Here is a 16,842-nt window from a genome sequence, read left to right as displayed (position 1 = left end):
CATATATGTATACATTTCTGAAACGGTCACTTGTCTGCAGATGGCAGTAACGTCCTTCAGAGAAACTCACGCGCAGAGATTAGAACGTCATCAGAGCGCGACATCATGGAGCGCTAACGTGAGGCTAATGAAGGGCAGCGAGTTTATCGTCTAAATATCACAGTGAGTGTTTCTTTTCATTTTTTCTTTGACAGATAAATTACAGGACTGATAGTATGAAGTAATGTCACTTGAGTTTTAATTCATTATGTAATTGTTATTTTAACAGTTACTACTAGCGTTAACGTACATCCTTGAAAATGTGCAATGATATAATTTTTATATCTTTTTTCCTTTATGTCGCTGCTGTTTGTTCTAAAATGTATTCACTATGAAGCTAAGAAATGCGATTTCTAAAATCATGATCCTTATTTTTGATGGCTTTGTTTAGTATGAAATGACTGAATGTATTCACCTAATATGCTGTTCAATACTTATACTTGCATACCCCATTACATTTAGGTTTTAAGTTCACATAAATGTAAACTTTCCCAGTTTATCAGACCTGTAGGAATATGCATTTTCTGATGCAAACGTTGTGGTGTTATTGTGTTGTGTGTGTTCAGGTTGAGGATGTGTGTGAATCTTCTGTCCTCCGCTCTGAGGTCTCTGTCTCTGCTGGGTTCTCGGACCGGACCGTCCCAGGTGAGATCTCCCTCTTCATACTCTTAAACCATAACCGACAAGTGTATTAACATCACCTGATCACATGTGCTTGACTTACAGATTGTGAACAGATCTGTCGGTCCAGCTGTAGACGGCAGAGGTTCACTGACCGTATGGCGAGACTTCATCACGAGCGCTTCACAGCAGCAGAACCGCACTCAGTGGAAACAGAGAGAGAAATACACCATCCGACCCATCGGCATGAAGAAAACGGGAGGAAGAGATTACACAGGTGCAGCCAAACATCAGAAGCGTACATGTTGTTTAAATTCAAATTCACCCTTTTTACTGTCTTAATACATGCTTCTGGTCTCATTGTGTAATGCAGGTAAAGTCATAACGCACGGCATCGGTGGAGGCCACAAACAGAGGTATCGCATGATTGACTTTCAGCGTCTGCGCTATGAACCAGGAAAAGAAGATCAGCCCATCGTGGAGAAGGTTGTTGAAGTGAGATACGATCCATGCAGGTCAGTGATTGTAGACCCAATGAAAGTCTGTCATGTGCTCTGTTCTCATCTCATCCTGCATCTTCTCCGATCAGATCTGCAGACATCGCTCTGGTCGCTGGTGGAAGCCGCAAGCGCTGGATTATTGCTACAGAGAACATGGAGTCTGGAGACGTTATCAAGACGTCTGGTACGATCGGACGCATAGCGGTTTTAGCCAACGAGGGAGATTCTCATCCTCTGGGTGCTCTTCCGGTCGGGACGCTGGTCAATAATTTGGAGCTGTACCCTGGAAAGGGAGCACAATATATACGCGCCGCAGGTATGACTCACTGTCCCGGATTTCATTTGCATAGAATGTAAAAAAAAAAAGATATAATAATATTTTAAATATAGACATAGCGAGTTTCTGATTGACTCTTTTACCGTCCAGGCACGTGTGGCGTTCTGCTTCGTAAGGTAAACGGCACGGCTATCGTTCAGCTTCCTTCTAAACATCAGATTCAAGTGAGAAACACTCTTATTGTGCTAAAACAAAATCAGCAGCTCAAAACATTTTATATGTAGAACAGCATTCACAGATTTAACAGAACCTTTCAATGTAGATGATGTGAAATCCAGCTCAAGGTAAACTTTTCTCCTCAGGTTCTGGAGACGTGTGTGGTCACGGTTGGCCGAGTGTCCAATGTCGACCACAACAAGCGCATCATCGGTAAAGCCGGGCGTAACCGCTGGCTGGGCATCAGACCGTCTAGTGGCTTGTGGAAGAGGAAAGGAGGCTGGGCGGGCCGCAAGATCAGACCGCTGCCACCCATGAAGAGCTTCATCAACCTGCCCTCTGTTGCTGCTAAATCATGATGATGTCATCCATCACCTGACACAAGCACAGACTATGCGTGCGTGTGTGTGTTCATGGAGTGGGTCAGGACTGGACATCAAAATCAGAATAAAACAAACCCATCAGCTTGACATGCGTTTGGATCAGTTCTGTTGACCTGCTGTTTTTTTTTGACAATAAATAGAGACAGAGGCACGTGTGAGGTTAAAAACATTTTATTTAAACACAACTGCATGTGTAAGTGTATAAAGCTATAAAATACTGCAACATACTTCAAATGTCAAACATGCAAAGGTTAAACAACATTTCACGAGTGGTTACATTAAAATTCTCTCAAAATGAGTTTTTGTGCAAAGGTGCTGCCGTCAGCGTCCGAGATTAAATGTTCTTTGACAGGTTACAGTTTACAATCCTGTTGTCCGTTTGGTTAAACGTAATGTGGGACAGTTACCTGAACTTTATTAATTATGTGATTAAATATATGAAACACTTAGAACACGGGTACAAAGCAAATGGGGTTAAAGACACGGTCGCTAACAAAAAACAAGAAATGACAAACTTTTTTTTTTATAAAGACATTCACTCTTTCCCTCATTTCTGTATGTCTGAACACAAGGAGAGAGTTTGTAGTGGTTCTTAAAAACAAGTTCTGTATTATTGTGCTTAATTTATCATATTAATGGGTCACTTTTACAAGTTACCAAAAAAAGCAGCTCTGATGGAATCTGTTGAAATTTTGAGTGGTTACAGTTATAAGAGAAGATAGTTACTGTAAATAATCCTCGAAGCATTAATACTGTACATACAATACATTCATCACCAAAACCCATGACAAACACACACACACTTCCCTTCTATTAGAGCAATTCAACCAAACCAAAGAGTTTCCTCTCGAATACAACTGAAAGATGAGATTTTCATATTTAGTGCTCAAATAAATACTGACGTCAGTTCATGTTTAACGTGCAGGACTGAACTCGGATTTCAAAACTCTAAATAAATCTGATCAAGTTGATCCCAAAAATCAAATCTGATTCATGGATCCTGTGCTGCTCTTTCAATATCAACAACTGAGTGGACTGTACGGATAAAAAAAATCACACCAACACTCGAAGCGGAAACGTACAGTACTGTGTTGCACAAGTTCCAGCTACATGTTAATGAACAATAAAAATCTCTTTAATATCACAACTATTTCTCTTAATAATCAATGAGATTAAATGGAAACTTGTGCTCATCTGTCAGATATTTCTCCCGAGAAAACGAGTCAGAAACGTGTCTGTCACGAGAGATTGAGAAGAGATGTCAACAGTGTCCACATTCATTTCACACCTCCAGACTCTTCATGTCTCATTTGTTTCTCTTTTTATTTCCAAACAATCTGAGGAGAAACATCTGACTGACACTTAAATGAAACACAGCTGAGAACTCATGAGCTATGAAAGAGAAACGGGTGATCAATAACACGGAGCACATCAGATGATTTCAGATAAAGACGCACGTGACACAATCCTGAAGTGTTTGTGCTCTGGTGATGTTAACTGTGATCTATCTGATGGATTAAAACATTCATACACACAATAATAATGCTGTGCTGTATGTCACATGATGTATGTACACGTGTGTGACGGAGTTGTGTAAAATAACCGTCAGTCATGATTCTTCAATACACATGGTTTCTATTGAGGTATATTAAAGTGCCAAGGCAAGATAACTCGAACGTGTTTATCATGTGTAGAAAAGACCCTGCTTTGTGCCTCTTTACCTTGATTCTGTCCAAACTGATTTCATTTTTGCTTTCTGCACAGTGTGCTTCGAGAATAAAAAGCAGGTTAAATATCCATCGTCATATTCGAAATGTCACTACAAAACACCACGACGCGCACACACGGAGGTCGAACATTGAGAGAGAAGAAAGTCCACCTAAATTCACAGCAACACACCTTCAGTACCCCATCATGCACCTGACGACATTCTCCACCAGATTTCACAGACACGATAAAACAAGTAAAAAAACAACACAAAGTGCTTCACTGTCACCATCCATCGCTGTATGACGGCAACCTGTTCTCATCTAAAACACGACGCTCTCTCTCTCTCTCTCTCTCTCACACAACAATATAGATGTATACGTGGAGAACGATTCATGCGAGACGGTCAAGTTTCCACAGGAAACTCCGGACTGAATCACAGACGTTGGCTTTTCTCCTTCGTCTTCTCCACTCACTTCTGTGCTCATCACGCCGGTTTGCTGTATCCAAACACACCCACAGGAAAGTGTTTGACATGTGTGGGCCACTGAGCCGCCAGCTGGAAAAACTTCACATCATTCCACTCCACTCCGTCTATACACACTGAAACACAACAACACACATTCAGTCACCGTCTCAATCGAGAATACACTTTATATTTAACTTCTGGAAGTCACTTAAGTGATCATACTACACTACAATAAATTATAATATCATAAAATAGGATTACGTTTACTTTCATTTTACGGACCATTGTGAAGCACACGCAACATGAAGAATGAAAAAATTGTCACTTTTATGGCATTTCTGTTTTATTTCATTTATTTAGATTGACATCAATTCCATAAGTGAACATCCTGTGGGTGTGGCCAATGGCCTTCACGTCCTAACCCTTCAATTGGCTACTTGCACAAGATGGCGCCGGTGAGCTTTTGGGACGTCACGGACGGCAGAGTAATTTCCGGTGGTATAACACTGTATGGGAAAAGGAGGATTTTTGGCCGGCGGTTTTTTAGATAAAAAAGAATAAAGTAATAAATCAGCGATGTGACAGATTCTCGTTTCATTGCTCAGCCAAAACAACTCCATAGTGTTATACCAACAGAAATTAGTCTGGCAGCGCAAAAAAGCTCACCGGCGCCATCTTGTGCAACTAGCCCGTTCAGTTCGATCTCTGATGACATCACAGGAAATGGATGTTGAGTACCTCTGAGCATCGTGTGCTGATGTTTGGCCGTACAGATGAGTCTGCTGATGCCGTCAATCACCTGACTCCTGGAATCCACATCCTTCTCCTTCAGTTTCTTACTGAGAAAGATCACTGCAGCACAACACACACAAAAACACACACTGTCATACACAAACAACACACACCTACAGAAACACATCCTCTGTGTGTGTGTGTGTGTGTGTGTGTACCTTTTTTGTTTTTCTCTTTAGTGACAACAGTCATGGCCATCCCGTGAGGAGGAGTCATTTCCCCGCCGCTGGGCAGACGGCTGACCTGCAGAGAGCGGAAGTGACTCTTCAGTGTGTTCTTCAAACCCACGTCTCTCCGCTCACCCTCACGCTTCTTCTCTCCACCCTGCCACGTCCAATAATCCACCTGCAGCCCCATCAACTCTCCACCTGTGCACGGAGAACTACACACACACACACACATTACTGGTCTTATATGTCTTTAGATATTGGGCATCTTCAGGGTAGAAATGATGTGAGTGATGATGTCATACCCAGCTCCAGTGAAAGCAGCACATGCAGAGGGTGAAGGGGGCGGAGTCCCATATATATCCTTCCCATGGGGCGTGGCCGGCTGTGCAGTGGGTGGGGACACCACACCCATAATACTGCACAACGCATCATCAGAATCCACTGAGACAATAAAAAAGCCAAATAAATGTGGCATTAAATACACTTCAAGTCAAAAGGGTCACTTAAAAATAAAAAAGCTTGATGACCAAATGTTTATGATTTACAATACAGTAAAATCTCTTTTTCTTTTAAATCCAAAACATACCAAATGAGGGCTTTTTTATATCAAGCAATAATTGGAGCACCATCGCTGTTAAAGACCCTTGTATTACAAAAACAAGCGGTGTTTGTGAATGATGTTTATATGAATTCTGCAGATCTTCCGTTGAGCCACACATGAGAGCGTGAGGTCAGTGAAAGCCGCCGGGCGGGCAGAGCGTAAAACACACAGACTGTGAACAGCTCGAGCTGTAAAATCCATTTCTAACACTGAGAGAATGAGCATGAAGTCCACCTTCAGCTCAGACGTGACCTCTGACTGAAACAATAAACCAGCATCACTAACCAACCGACTTCTGCTGACCATCATCTTCAGCTCAATCACGTGACGTAAGAACATGTGGACATTATATTATATCAGTGTATTAATGAGAGTCCCACCTGATGTTGAGAGGTTGTGTTCCACGATGCCCACCTTCACAACCTGAGGATTAAATAAAAAAAGGGGAAAGTCAGTCCATAATATTTTTAGACTACATGTGAACTCCATCAATACTGTTTCAAGCTCAATAAAATGACAAGGAAAGAGGAATTGTCAGTAAATGACACTTCAATTTTGACCGGTTGTGTATATACATCACACCTTGATCTCTAAACATGTGGTCAACAATGAGCTAAAGTTAAAGATTCTTACCCCAATAAATGGCACAAATTTTTGGCACGAGTCTTCATCTGCACTGTGGAGAGAGAGAGAGAGACAGACAGTCTACAGCGGTTCAGACAGACAGGTTGTGTGTAAACACACAGACAGGTGTGCGAGTGAGTGTAAAATAACGGCACAAGGGATTCTCACAATGTGATGAACAAACACACACAAACGCTGCTGTTGGCATCACGTGTCAGATGGTCAGAAACAGAAGGAGGAAGAACTTTATAGAGATAAAGTATAACACACCCCCGTGTCACATTCTGTGATATTTGTAATGAACCTGTTCGATATATTCATGTAGCACACTTCAGGAGAGCTGCGTTTGAACCGTACGTAGACGAAGTAAAACATGGACGTCACCCGTAAATTTGTGAAGAGCAATTTTGAAGCCTAAAGTGGGCGGAGCCGGTCGTCGCCATCTTGGCAGCGCGTCACTGCCGGATAAAAAAATGGGCAAAAGGCGGTACATGGGCGGAGCTATGGTGCCTGGTTGGTGAAACCTCCGGTCACTCAAGTGGCCACGCCCTTAATTATGCAGAATTTTAAGGCTTAGAGATATTTCTACACCGGTCTCATCCGGTGTAATTTGAAATAAACAGTTTAAGGTCTGATAAGTCAGTTGTTGTATAGCATAGAATTCTACAACTCGGTATCTCTTGCGAATATAGACGAATATATAATATTTTTTTTAGCGTTGTCAGTGCCGCATCCAGTGTGGACAAAATCTATAATTATAATGGGTTCTAATGCGTTCTAATATTGTCTTTTGTCACATCACGCCGCGTCTTGTGTAGCCATGGTGTAAAAACCCACTGAATATTTGGGCTTTTTATTTCACCTATGAAGTTAACTGAGCAGATACCATGTGTTGAGCTTATGTTTCATGTTTGTTTCAATTGGAAAGTTTTAAGATCTAAAGAGAGTATTTAAAATAGTTCAAACTAAAGAAAAGTCTGTTAGCTCTGGTTACCCCAACAGCAGAAAGCCAGACGGGATTAAACAAAGATCAACACACACGTGCCGATCTTCAGGCATTACTGAGGTGTGTGTGAGCGGTGACAGAGAGGAGGTCAGGTGAGCCAATCAAACACAGACATAATCAAAGGTCAGGGTTCATATACCCGATGTAAAAATCAAAATCAAAATTTCTCTTCCTTGGGACGCAAAAGATGAGAAGACAATGAGTGCAGACGTGTTAGAGATAAAGCTAATGAAGAAAGTTCAGACGTCTGCAGGATAAGAAAACTCACTGACGGTTAACTGCATCCCACAAGTTGAAGTGATTTTTAATTTAGATTCGCATTTTTTACATTTATTCATTTAGCTCATGTAGATAATGTACAAACACCCCTCAAAACCAGTGCGGCACAAACAAATAAAAAACAAAACACTCCTCATCTGTCTATATTCACTACTGCCACATTCACAAGAAAATGATCACAAACACGCATGCACATACACACACGCGCGCGCACACACGGACACGCACAGACACATACACACGCGCGCACACACGCACGGACACACACACATGCACAAACACACATGCGCGCACGCACACACAAACACGCAGGCACATACACAAACAAACACACGCATGCGCACACTCACGGACACAAACACATGCGCGCACACACACGGACAGACACACGCTCACACACACGGACGGACGGACACACACACACACACACTTGCATATGTGGTTTACGAGGACTCTACATAGACGTAATGATTTTTATACCGAACAAACTGTATATTCTATTCCCTAACCCCTAACCCTAATATCACATAAAACCTTTGTCTTTTTTCTTTAAAAAAAATTATCATTTAGTATGTTTTTTAAGCATTTTAGTTTAACATAACCATGTTTACGTTGTTATACACATGTCATTACACAGATTTGTGTCCTCATAAACCATGTATACAAACACACACACACACACACACGCACGCACGCACACACACACACACACAGAGTGTCTGTACCTCTTCTGTCTGTAGGTCAGCATGGCTTCAGAGATGGGGAACTGATGGGACACGTTTGCTCCAGCGAGATACTGAATGATTCGTCCCGCCACATCCACAGTGTCTGTAGAGAACAGATGACATCATCGTCTCTTGAACATCACACACATTACACAAACATTCAGCGGATGATGTTTTTCAGTCAGTACCTGAGGTCGGAGGCTCCGAACGACAGAACAGCTCTCTCCACGACGGGTCCATGAACATACTGTTAAATTTACTGTCGAATGATGACACATGCTTCGCAAGAGGATGAGAACCTTTCAAATAATCCACAAATACAGTGAATAACATGAAAAAAACCTCCGTTTGACACTACCTCACTAACTTTCCCTTACCAAGAGGGATGATGAGAAAGCGGATGTAGCTCAGCCAATCAGGTGTCTTATTGGCCAGCAGATCCACAAAGAATCTCAGGACAGTGCTGAGGTATCCCTGATCACCCGCCACGGCAACCTTGATGGTGGGCGGAGTCTGAGCGTTACAGTTACAGCTGTGGGAGGAGTCACGTGACACAGATCAGCTGTTAAAATGAATGGATGGGGAACACTCTTCAAAATAAAGGTGCTTTCTTCAGAGCAATGCCACAGAAGAACCATTTTTGGTTCCACGAAGAACCGTTCAGTCAAAGGTTCTTAACAGAACCATCTCTTTCTTACCTTTTCATAATCTCAAGAACCTTTTTTCGCCACAAAGAACCTTTTGTGAAACAGAAAGGTTCTTCGGATGTTGAAGGTTCTTTATGGAACGATTTAGACAAAAAAGGTTCTTCCATCTATGGCATCGTGAAGCACCTTCATTTTTAAAAGTGTACAATCAAATGCATAGATTTAAACAGAACAACTGACCAATCATAACAGTGTAGACATAAACATGTCATGCTAGATAAACGTGTGTGTGCACTCACAATCTCTGAATGCGTGTGACGATGGTGTTAAACGCAGCCTGTACATCAGCGGCCGAGCAGGTGGACACGATGGGCTGAGAGTGTTTCTGCAGAACCTCGCCAACATACTGCACAACAAAGAACTATTCATGAAAGAACTGAAGAAATGAACGCTTCAGATCAGATTGGGTCATGTTTAGATTGTGTTGGTCAAGTCCTGTCCTGGAGACCCACATCACTGTACTTAATAATCACTACCGCTTATTTATATACAGATAGGCTACTAGTGAAATATAAATATACTCAAATGTATATATTGACAATTTACTGCTAATCTATTTACATATTTATGTACCTAATAAAAATAGCCTGCAATTGTACTGTTGGTATAAATGAGCACATTTAAAGTCGGCTAATTTTGTACTTTAATTGTGCAGAAGTAGTGCTGAGGTCCAACTAAACATATGTTTGTTTTACGCCATATCATCTTCCATGGCTATTTTCATGGCGAGAAAATTTGTGTCTATATTACATTAGGTTTCCTAATATGCTATTAAAAGGATTTCCAACTAAACATAAACTGAAGTACATTTGATTGTGCTAAAGGCTGGATACACTACAAGACTTTTGCTCAGATTTTGCCCAGATGTTCAGTCTGCGCTAGTCTGCAGATGTTATCGCGTAGTGTGTGATGCCCTGTTTTTCTCTGCAAACTTTCAAAAAGTCTGCAAGTGTGTGATGTCTAGTTTTAAAAAAATATGTTCAGATTTTAAAAGTTGTGTAGTGTATTCCAGCCTAACAGTGGAACTTTTTCAAGTACACTTTAAATACGACTGATGTTACACCAATATCATACAATCCTTATCAAAAGTGACATTAAAATACACTTTAGCCTTAGTATTAAGAAATGTACATTGTGTACAAAAGTATAATTGTATGTCAGTAAGCCTCAGGCGATATGCCAGTAAATACCGTATGTTAAAACATTTAAACTATACTTAGTATGAAAGACATGTACTTTAAACGGAGTGTTTTTTACTAGGGGACGAACATGTGCCATTTAAAAACGACTGAATTGCCTGATTAAATTATTGCAGAGAATCGACAAACTATTTATAAACAAATAAAGTGTCTTCTGCTCCCCCTTTAGAGAACATGTATGTGTCAGTTTATATTGTAGCGTGTTTATGTACAAATAAAGACAAAGTGAACCTGAAGACAAAACGGTCAAATCACACGCACACGCACACAGAGACACGCAATCACGCACACACGCACACACACACACACACACACACACACACCATACAAACACACACGCGCGCACGCACACGCGCACACACACGCACCTGACCCTGCCAGTCGAGTGTGTTGATGAGGATGATGTTTTCAGGAAGTCTCTCGTCGGAGATCAGAATCTGATTGAGTTGATCATACACAGATTTCCTGGGCACCTGGACAACAGAACAACACAACAGTCATCAACAGAGGTCATTTGATGAATAAATAAAGAGTTTTTTATCTGTTTTTTTAAGTACGTCTGACTTCATCGTTTCTACAGGCTGCATCTTTTGCAAAACAATTTTATCATCACACCGTTTTATTATCACACATTTTGAATACTCAACGACATGTGTGTGTGTGTGTGTGTGTGTGTGTAAATCAGTCTTGACGTGGAGATTTGAGGAGCGTGGACCAGGTCAGATATGACGTACCTGTGTGGTGAAACGGGCATCAGGTGATAACTCCATGTCCACGCTGGCCGTGCGGTCGCTCTGAACTTTAGAATTCTTTCTGTCCTTCATAGATGTCCTGCTCGCCTGCCGGAGCACCCGGTTCTCTGTTTTACTGAAGGTCATAAAGCACAAAGATGTGTTTCTTTCACAAAAGCCGTTCTCGCTGGCCATCGGCCGGTAAATGTCACACGGTCAAGGTTTCCAAGAATGGAGTTATGAAACCCACGGCCCGTGAGAATGAGTTTGAGGTGATGATGTCTACCTGGGTGATATGGGATTTTGGGATTCGGTCTTGCACAGTTTTGCAACAGAGCTGCCCGGTCGATCTGTGTTGGGCTCCCAACCGGCCGACACATCTGTCGATGCTGTCCCATGATGCTCCACATCGAGCTCCTGCAGAAACGTGAAAAAACAAATGAATGATTTATAAAAAATAAATAAAAGTTACCATATCACAAACACAAATTATGAATATCAAAAACCGGCTTGGATTCTTTGCTAATGAGTGTACTGATGGAAATAACTAAAGTCAAATAATGTCGTACATAGTAAAATCAATCCAGAAATATATTCTCATCTAATGTTGAAATGCTTTTGCGTTTTGCTGCTCTCCGTATAAATGTGAAAATGAAATGGTGGTTACAATTCAAATCTGAATCTAGGAAAACGTGTAAATATGTGCTATGCATTTGTATCTGCCAATGTATTTTGTAAATGCCAGTTTACACGTTTGTGACTATTTTTCTGCAACTTCAAATTCAGAAGACAGATTTGTGAGTTTTGTCGACGAGTGCAAATCTCAACATTCAAATTCAGTTTTTTATTTGACAAGTTTTCACATTGGGGCTGTGGGTGTACAGGTACAAATACTCACTTTACAAGTTCACAAATTAAAATCGACATGCTCTCAAGTTTTGCTACTGATTTATCTTCATACTAGAGTGTCTAATATAAAGTCCAAGCACAAAAAAAGTCAGGGTGGAGGTGTGAAAACAGGTGTCAACGGGACGTCGGCTCATTTCCTCTCCACCTGAATAATGTAGGAATGTCACGGGGAGAAGAAGGGCTGACAGAGGGCGAGATGCTGGGCAGAGTTCAATTAAACACCCACTGATGCCTCTACAGCGCTTAAAACATCTCCACCCGAACATCCATCAAACCTAAACACCGCCTGACCTAATGTTTCCTCTCTCTAGCTCTGGAAAAAACCTCACGTATAAGCAAAGAAGGTGTGAGAATAGTTTTGTGTCTCATTGGGCAGCGAAGATTCAGTCGATCCTTGTTTGCACGGGACTTTCTGAACTAAACATGACTAACTGTGTTTTCCACACACAAAGAAAAGATTTAAGAGGACAGCAAAGAGCTGAAAATGCACATTGAAGAAAGCAGCATGATCTCTCACCCCAACTGCGTTGTCCATACTACCATCTTCTTGATGTCGGGATCCGGGTCTTTTGCACACATCCACCGACAGAAAGTCACAGCCCTGCACATGTAGAAAACAGCAGTGATTTATTCAGACATTCTCCTCCTGACGGCCGTCTGTGTTTCCTGTAATGATCGTCACTTTCACCCAAAAACAAAAAAACATCATTTACTCATCACCTCATGTCATTTCAAACCTGTATACGTTTCTTTCCTCTGAGGAACACAAGAGAAGATATTTTGAAGAATGTCAATAATCGAACAACACTAAACTCCATTGACTTCCATCGTATGAACACAAAACCACAGAGACATTTCTCAAAATATCTTCCACTGAAGACTCGCATTCAGGTTTACAACCACACGAGGAGAGTACACGTGTAATAGAAATGTCAAGTGTATTTCTATAGTGTTACATACACTCATGCTATCCACATCTCTGTATGAAAGATAAAACCGCAGGTTAGGTTATGTCCTCATCTTCATTAATATTCAAGTCGAGTGACATCAAACTGACGTTTGAAAATGAAACTGAAAACAGCGAGCGCTTCCCTCTATAGCCTGTGAATTTCACTTCTCATCACCGTGTGACGCTGGAATGTGCCGACCTTTCTAAACAGCTCATGCACATGTCTGTCATCTGTACACTGTGTCTCACCCTCGAATGTTTGTGATTCCAGCCACAGCAGACACACGGATCAGATACACACAGATCTGATGTCAGGCACTCAAAATACCCATAAAGCCCTAATCACCCGGACCCAGCCCTCAGAGGTAGATTCAGGGCATATTTAAGGTTTCAGAGGTGTGTGTGTGTGTGTGTGTGTTAATGTCACACTACATTCCTAAAGTGTTTACAGTCCAGCACATGCTCAGATTAACATCCCATCTGTAATAAAACATGATGACATCAGCCAGACTGTGACTGTTTGCAAAAAGTTGATCTGCTGCTGTATTAAGAGTGTGTGTGCGCACGCGTGTGTCTGTTTGTGTGTGTGTGTGTGTGCGTGTGTGTGTGCGCGTGTGTCTGTGTGTGTGTAAAATCCTCATTTAGATGTAATGTAAAAGTGTGTGTTCAGCTCACCGTTTCGGAGACGTGTGTGTGTTGATTGTGACTGTGAACGCTGCCGATCTCTGTCTGAGAACTGGAGTGTGAGACGCCCTCAAAAAACGGCCTGCAAACACATGTGACATTAGACATGTTCTACAAACAAGAAACTTGTATTATACTGTACATAACGAATATTGCAATGCAAGAAATGGGTTTTTTACTTTTGCTAAAGTTCCTGAATAACACAACCGGCGATCTGTTCTAATAACTCTCAGAAGTCATGAAGCGTGTGGATTGTTTACTTGAGTTTGGGTTTGGGCGTGCTCATGACACTCTCGGTGTCTTCCAGCTCCGGACAGCTGTCACTCGGATTATAAACTTCCAGACTGTCATACAACAGATCCAAATCCTCCTCCGCCTCCTGCGTCTGATCCACCCGGTCTGAATCTAGAACCTGAACACAGAGACCGATCAGAAGAACTGCTTTAATGTCCTTTCACCAGTGTATAGATGCTTTCGTTGGATGCACACGCATTGGTTATAATAAAACCATTTATTTTATATGTAATTCATATTCATATTGATCGATATTCATATTTTATTGAGTATATTAATTGTATTAAATGAAATTAAAACTACTCAACAGTTAATGATTTTTTACAGAGGTGTACCGCAAGTTCTGTTTGGGCCACATGATGTTTGTTTAGGTTGTTATTGCCGAAACTGTCTATACACTTATATACACACACCTAATAATTGTTACAAAACTATGAATGAGTGTGCTTAAGAAACAAATATAAAATAAAAACAACAGACACACCTCACTGCTTTTAACACAAATGAATATAAACACTCTTTTAGTTGCTTTTCGCTCAATTCCTGCACATAATGACATAAGAAAACAAAGAGGTAATGACAGATTCTGAGTATTTTGATAATGAAGAACACCTCTTATTGACAGAGTAAAGGTCTTCGCACATTCAGTCTGAAATTCTCGTATGCGTTTTTTCGTATTTGGTGCTGGTTTGTACGGTGTCTCTCAATTGTCAAAACGCCTCTCAAAATGCTTGCCACGGATGCGAAAAACACAGAAAATCGAATTTTTTTATGAAGGACGAAAATATCAGAGGCAGTGTGTAAATTTAATTGACACAACGTGAGGTCGTATAATAAAGCAATAAGCCGTGTGAAGCAGTGGGTTACAGTGCATTTTATAACAGCTATGGGCGTTGTGGCACGAGTCATTAAAACCCACTCAGCTGTTATAAAATGCACTGTAACCCACTGCTTCACACGGCTTATTGCTTTTATAAAACACTTATTCCATATGCGTAGCAAGGTTTCATAAAATAAAGTGAATAAAATGATGTTTATGCTACGTAATGCGGTCAGCCGTCATAAATCGGGGTATTTTATAACGGCTTAGAACTCGGCTCAGCCAATCAGAATCTAGGACCAGAACTGACCGTTTTATAATTATTTTTTAACGTACGGAAATTTCGGACTCAATGTGCAATGGCCTCAAGACAGAGAGACAGACGGGTCGCGTCCAGAGAGACAGACAGCTCACCTCATCTGTGACTTTGAATCTCTTCAATAACGCCACGAATTTCTGTTTGAAGTTGGGTTGCTGTGAAGGACAGGAAGAGACACACCAGTTTAAAATGAAACACCGAAGACTGCTTTATTCTCAGAGGAAGTGATGTCAGATGTGATTCTGCATGAGTCAGTGTTTGGTGATCCTAGAGAGAGAGAGAAAGAGCTCTTCTCACTCGTGACATTGAGATCGTTCTGATCATTTTCCGTCGGGGTTTTTTCAGCTTTCGTACATCGTCGTCTTCATCGTACAGATCCTACAACACATGGAAAACAAATCCCAATCTTTCTAAGGTGATGTCACACTTGAGTTTGTTTGTGTGATTCTGTAACTTCATCATCATCATCATCATTCGTCTATCTCTCTCTGCGACACATTCACTCACTTTTTTTATGGCGTTCATGACACAAACCAGACGATCGATACTCTCGTTATGACATGACACGCGTGTGGACTGACCTGTCCGTGTACAGCGTCATCACTGGCCTCCTGCTCGGATGAGTAACTATCATCGTCATCTTCAGAATAATTATCCATGTCAGGAGAGCGATCTGAGGAACACACACCAGACAGCGGTCATCAGACATCAATCGTGAGTCGTGAGTGTTGTGAATGACTGCCGACGCCTCACCGCAGGCTTTGATCTGTGCTCTCGTGCGGCCGCTGCTGTACTCGTGATCGATGGCTTGACTGGACAGAGAGAACACGCTGATCTCGGCCACGCGTGCAGGAGCGTCCTTCATGTTGCTATGGAGACCCAGAATCTGACCTCCATCCGTCGGGTGCTGCAACACCTTCACAAAGAGCATCAACACTCAACAGCATCACTTCACAAACACCCTACAGGCGTCTTCCAATGCTCGTCCTCTTCTTCTTCTGCATTTCAGTAGGTTTTACCTCGGCCATGTTGATGACACCGACCGCAAGAGTTTTGTAGCCTAGGATTGTTCTGTTTTTGTAGCGTTTTCGTCTCTGCAGTAGAATCTGTAAGCGGTTGGCGTCTCTCTTCAGAAAGTGAGGATACTGTTATGACAAAACAACAGAAGAGAAACAAATGACTGAGGACAAATGTCCACCCCGTCGTGGACAAACACGTAACAGCCCAGTAACATATCTTTCCTGCTTTTTCATGTCGGATCCTATTCCCATGTATGAGAAATCTGGTGACATCAGACGTCTGGAGGGTTTTTAGGGAGACGGGTCGGTGTGCGTGTCATGTACCTGCAGTGAGAAGGTCAGCTCCAGCTCCGTCTCCATCAGACCGCTGGGCGGGAGGATGTACTCATTCGATCTCAACACACGTTTGGAGCCCTGAAGACACACAGCGTCCAGGATTTTAAGAGGGTCACGTGTTGCCTTTCCCGGCGTTCGCAAAAAAAACAGAAATATTTCTTTACAGAGGCTTCTGAAAGTCAAAACTCACCTGAATCTTCACAGCGATGAGCACCGAGTTCAATTCTTTATCTAACTCCTTCAGTACAATGAGCTTCTTCAAAGTCAGACTACACAGCCTGTGAGAGACAGACGGAGAGAGAGAGAGAGAGAGCGACAGAGAGAGAGAGACAGAGAGAGAGAGAGAGAGAGAGAGAGAGAGAGAGAGAGAGAGAGAGAGAGAGAGAGAGAGAGAGAGAGAGAGAGAGAGAGAGAGAGAGAGAGAGAGAGAGAGAGAGAGAGAGAGAGAGAGTGAGAGAGAGAGAGA

The 16,842-nt window shown here is 41.9% G+C and overlaps 2 protein-coding genes across 2 annotated transcripts in view; one reads left to right on the top strand and one right to left on the bottom strand.

Moving 5' to 3' along the window:
• The first annotated feature begins 68 nt into the window (after window positions 1-68).
• On the top strand, window positions 69-2,334 carry mrpl2 (mitochondrial ribosomal protein L2). The gene is made up of 7 exons (XM_057341760.1): window positions 69-162; window positions 606-684; window positions 766-937; window positions 1,034-1,175; window positions 1,250-1,476; window positions 1,588-1,661; window positions 1,800-2,334. Exons 2-7 carry the CDS (start codon window positions 613-615, stop codon window positions 2,010-2,012), a joined length of 900 nt encoding a protein of 299 aa, XP_057197743.1. The 5' UTR covers window positions 69-162; window positions 606-612; the 3' UTR covers window positions 2,013-2,334.
• Window positions 2,192-16,842, bottom strand: part of zmp:0000000755 (phosphofurin acidic cluster sorting protein 1) — a 33,287-nt gene continuing 18,636 nt past the window's right edge. Inside the window, exons 2-24 of the mRNA XM_057341752.1 lie at window positions 16,567-16,654; window positions 16,365-16,454; window positions 16,041-16,166; window positions 15,775-15,937; window positions 15,603-15,694; window positions 15,319-15,399; window positions 15,117-15,176; window positions 13,849-14,000; window positions 13,580-13,670; window positions 12,473-12,556; window positions 11,333-11,463; window positions 11,050-11,182; window positions 10,684-10,788; window positions 9,356-9,462; window positions 8,787-8,941; window positions 8,598-8,708; window positions 8,410-8,512; window positions 6,409-6,451; window positions 6,156-6,198; window positions 5,477-5,615; window positions 5,163-5,386; window positions 4,951-5,064; window positions 2,192-4,346 (exon numbers count right to left, since the gene is read on the bottom strand). Of these exons, the coding sequence (XP_057197735.1) occupies window positions 4,231-4,346; window positions 4,951-5,064; window positions 5,163-5,386; window positions 5,477-5,615; window positions 6,156-6,198; window positions 6,409-6,451; window positions 8,410-8,512; window positions 8,598-8,708; window positions 8,787-8,941; window positions 9,356-9,462; window positions 10,684-10,788; window positions 11,050-11,182; window positions 11,333-11,463; window positions 12,473-12,556; window positions 13,580-13,670; window positions 13,849-14,000; window positions 15,117-15,176; window positions 15,319-15,399; window positions 15,603-15,694; window positions 15,775-15,937; window positions 16,041-16,166; window positions 16,365-16,454; window positions 16,567-16,654 (2,551 nt within the window). The 3' untranslated portion in view covers window positions 2,192-4,230. The remainder of the gene's footprint in view (window positions 4,347-4,950; window positions 5,065-5,162; window positions 5,387-5,476; window positions 5,616-6,155; window positions 6,199-6,408; window positions 6,452-8,409; window positions 8,513-8,597; window positions 8,709-8,786; window positions 8,942-9,355; window positions 9,463-10,683; window positions 10,789-11,049; window positions 11,183-11,332; window positions 11,464-12,472; window positions 12,557-13,579; window positions 13,671-13,848; window positions 14,001-15,116; window positions 15,177-15,318; window positions 15,400-15,602; window positions 15,695-15,774; window positions 15,938-16,040; window positions 16,167-16,364; window positions 16,455-16,566; window positions 16,655-16,842) is intronic.

Source organism: Triplophysa rosa, linkage group LG9 (genome assembly GCF_024868665.1).
Source record: "Triplophysa rosa linkage group LG9, Trosa_1v2, whole genome shotgun sequence".
Classification (NCBI taxonomy): domain Eukaryota; kingdom Metazoa; phylum Chordata; class Actinopteri; order Cypriniformes; family Nemacheilidae; genus Triplophysa; species Triplophysa rosa.
This window is presented reverse-complemented; position numbering and strand designations above follow the sequence as displayed.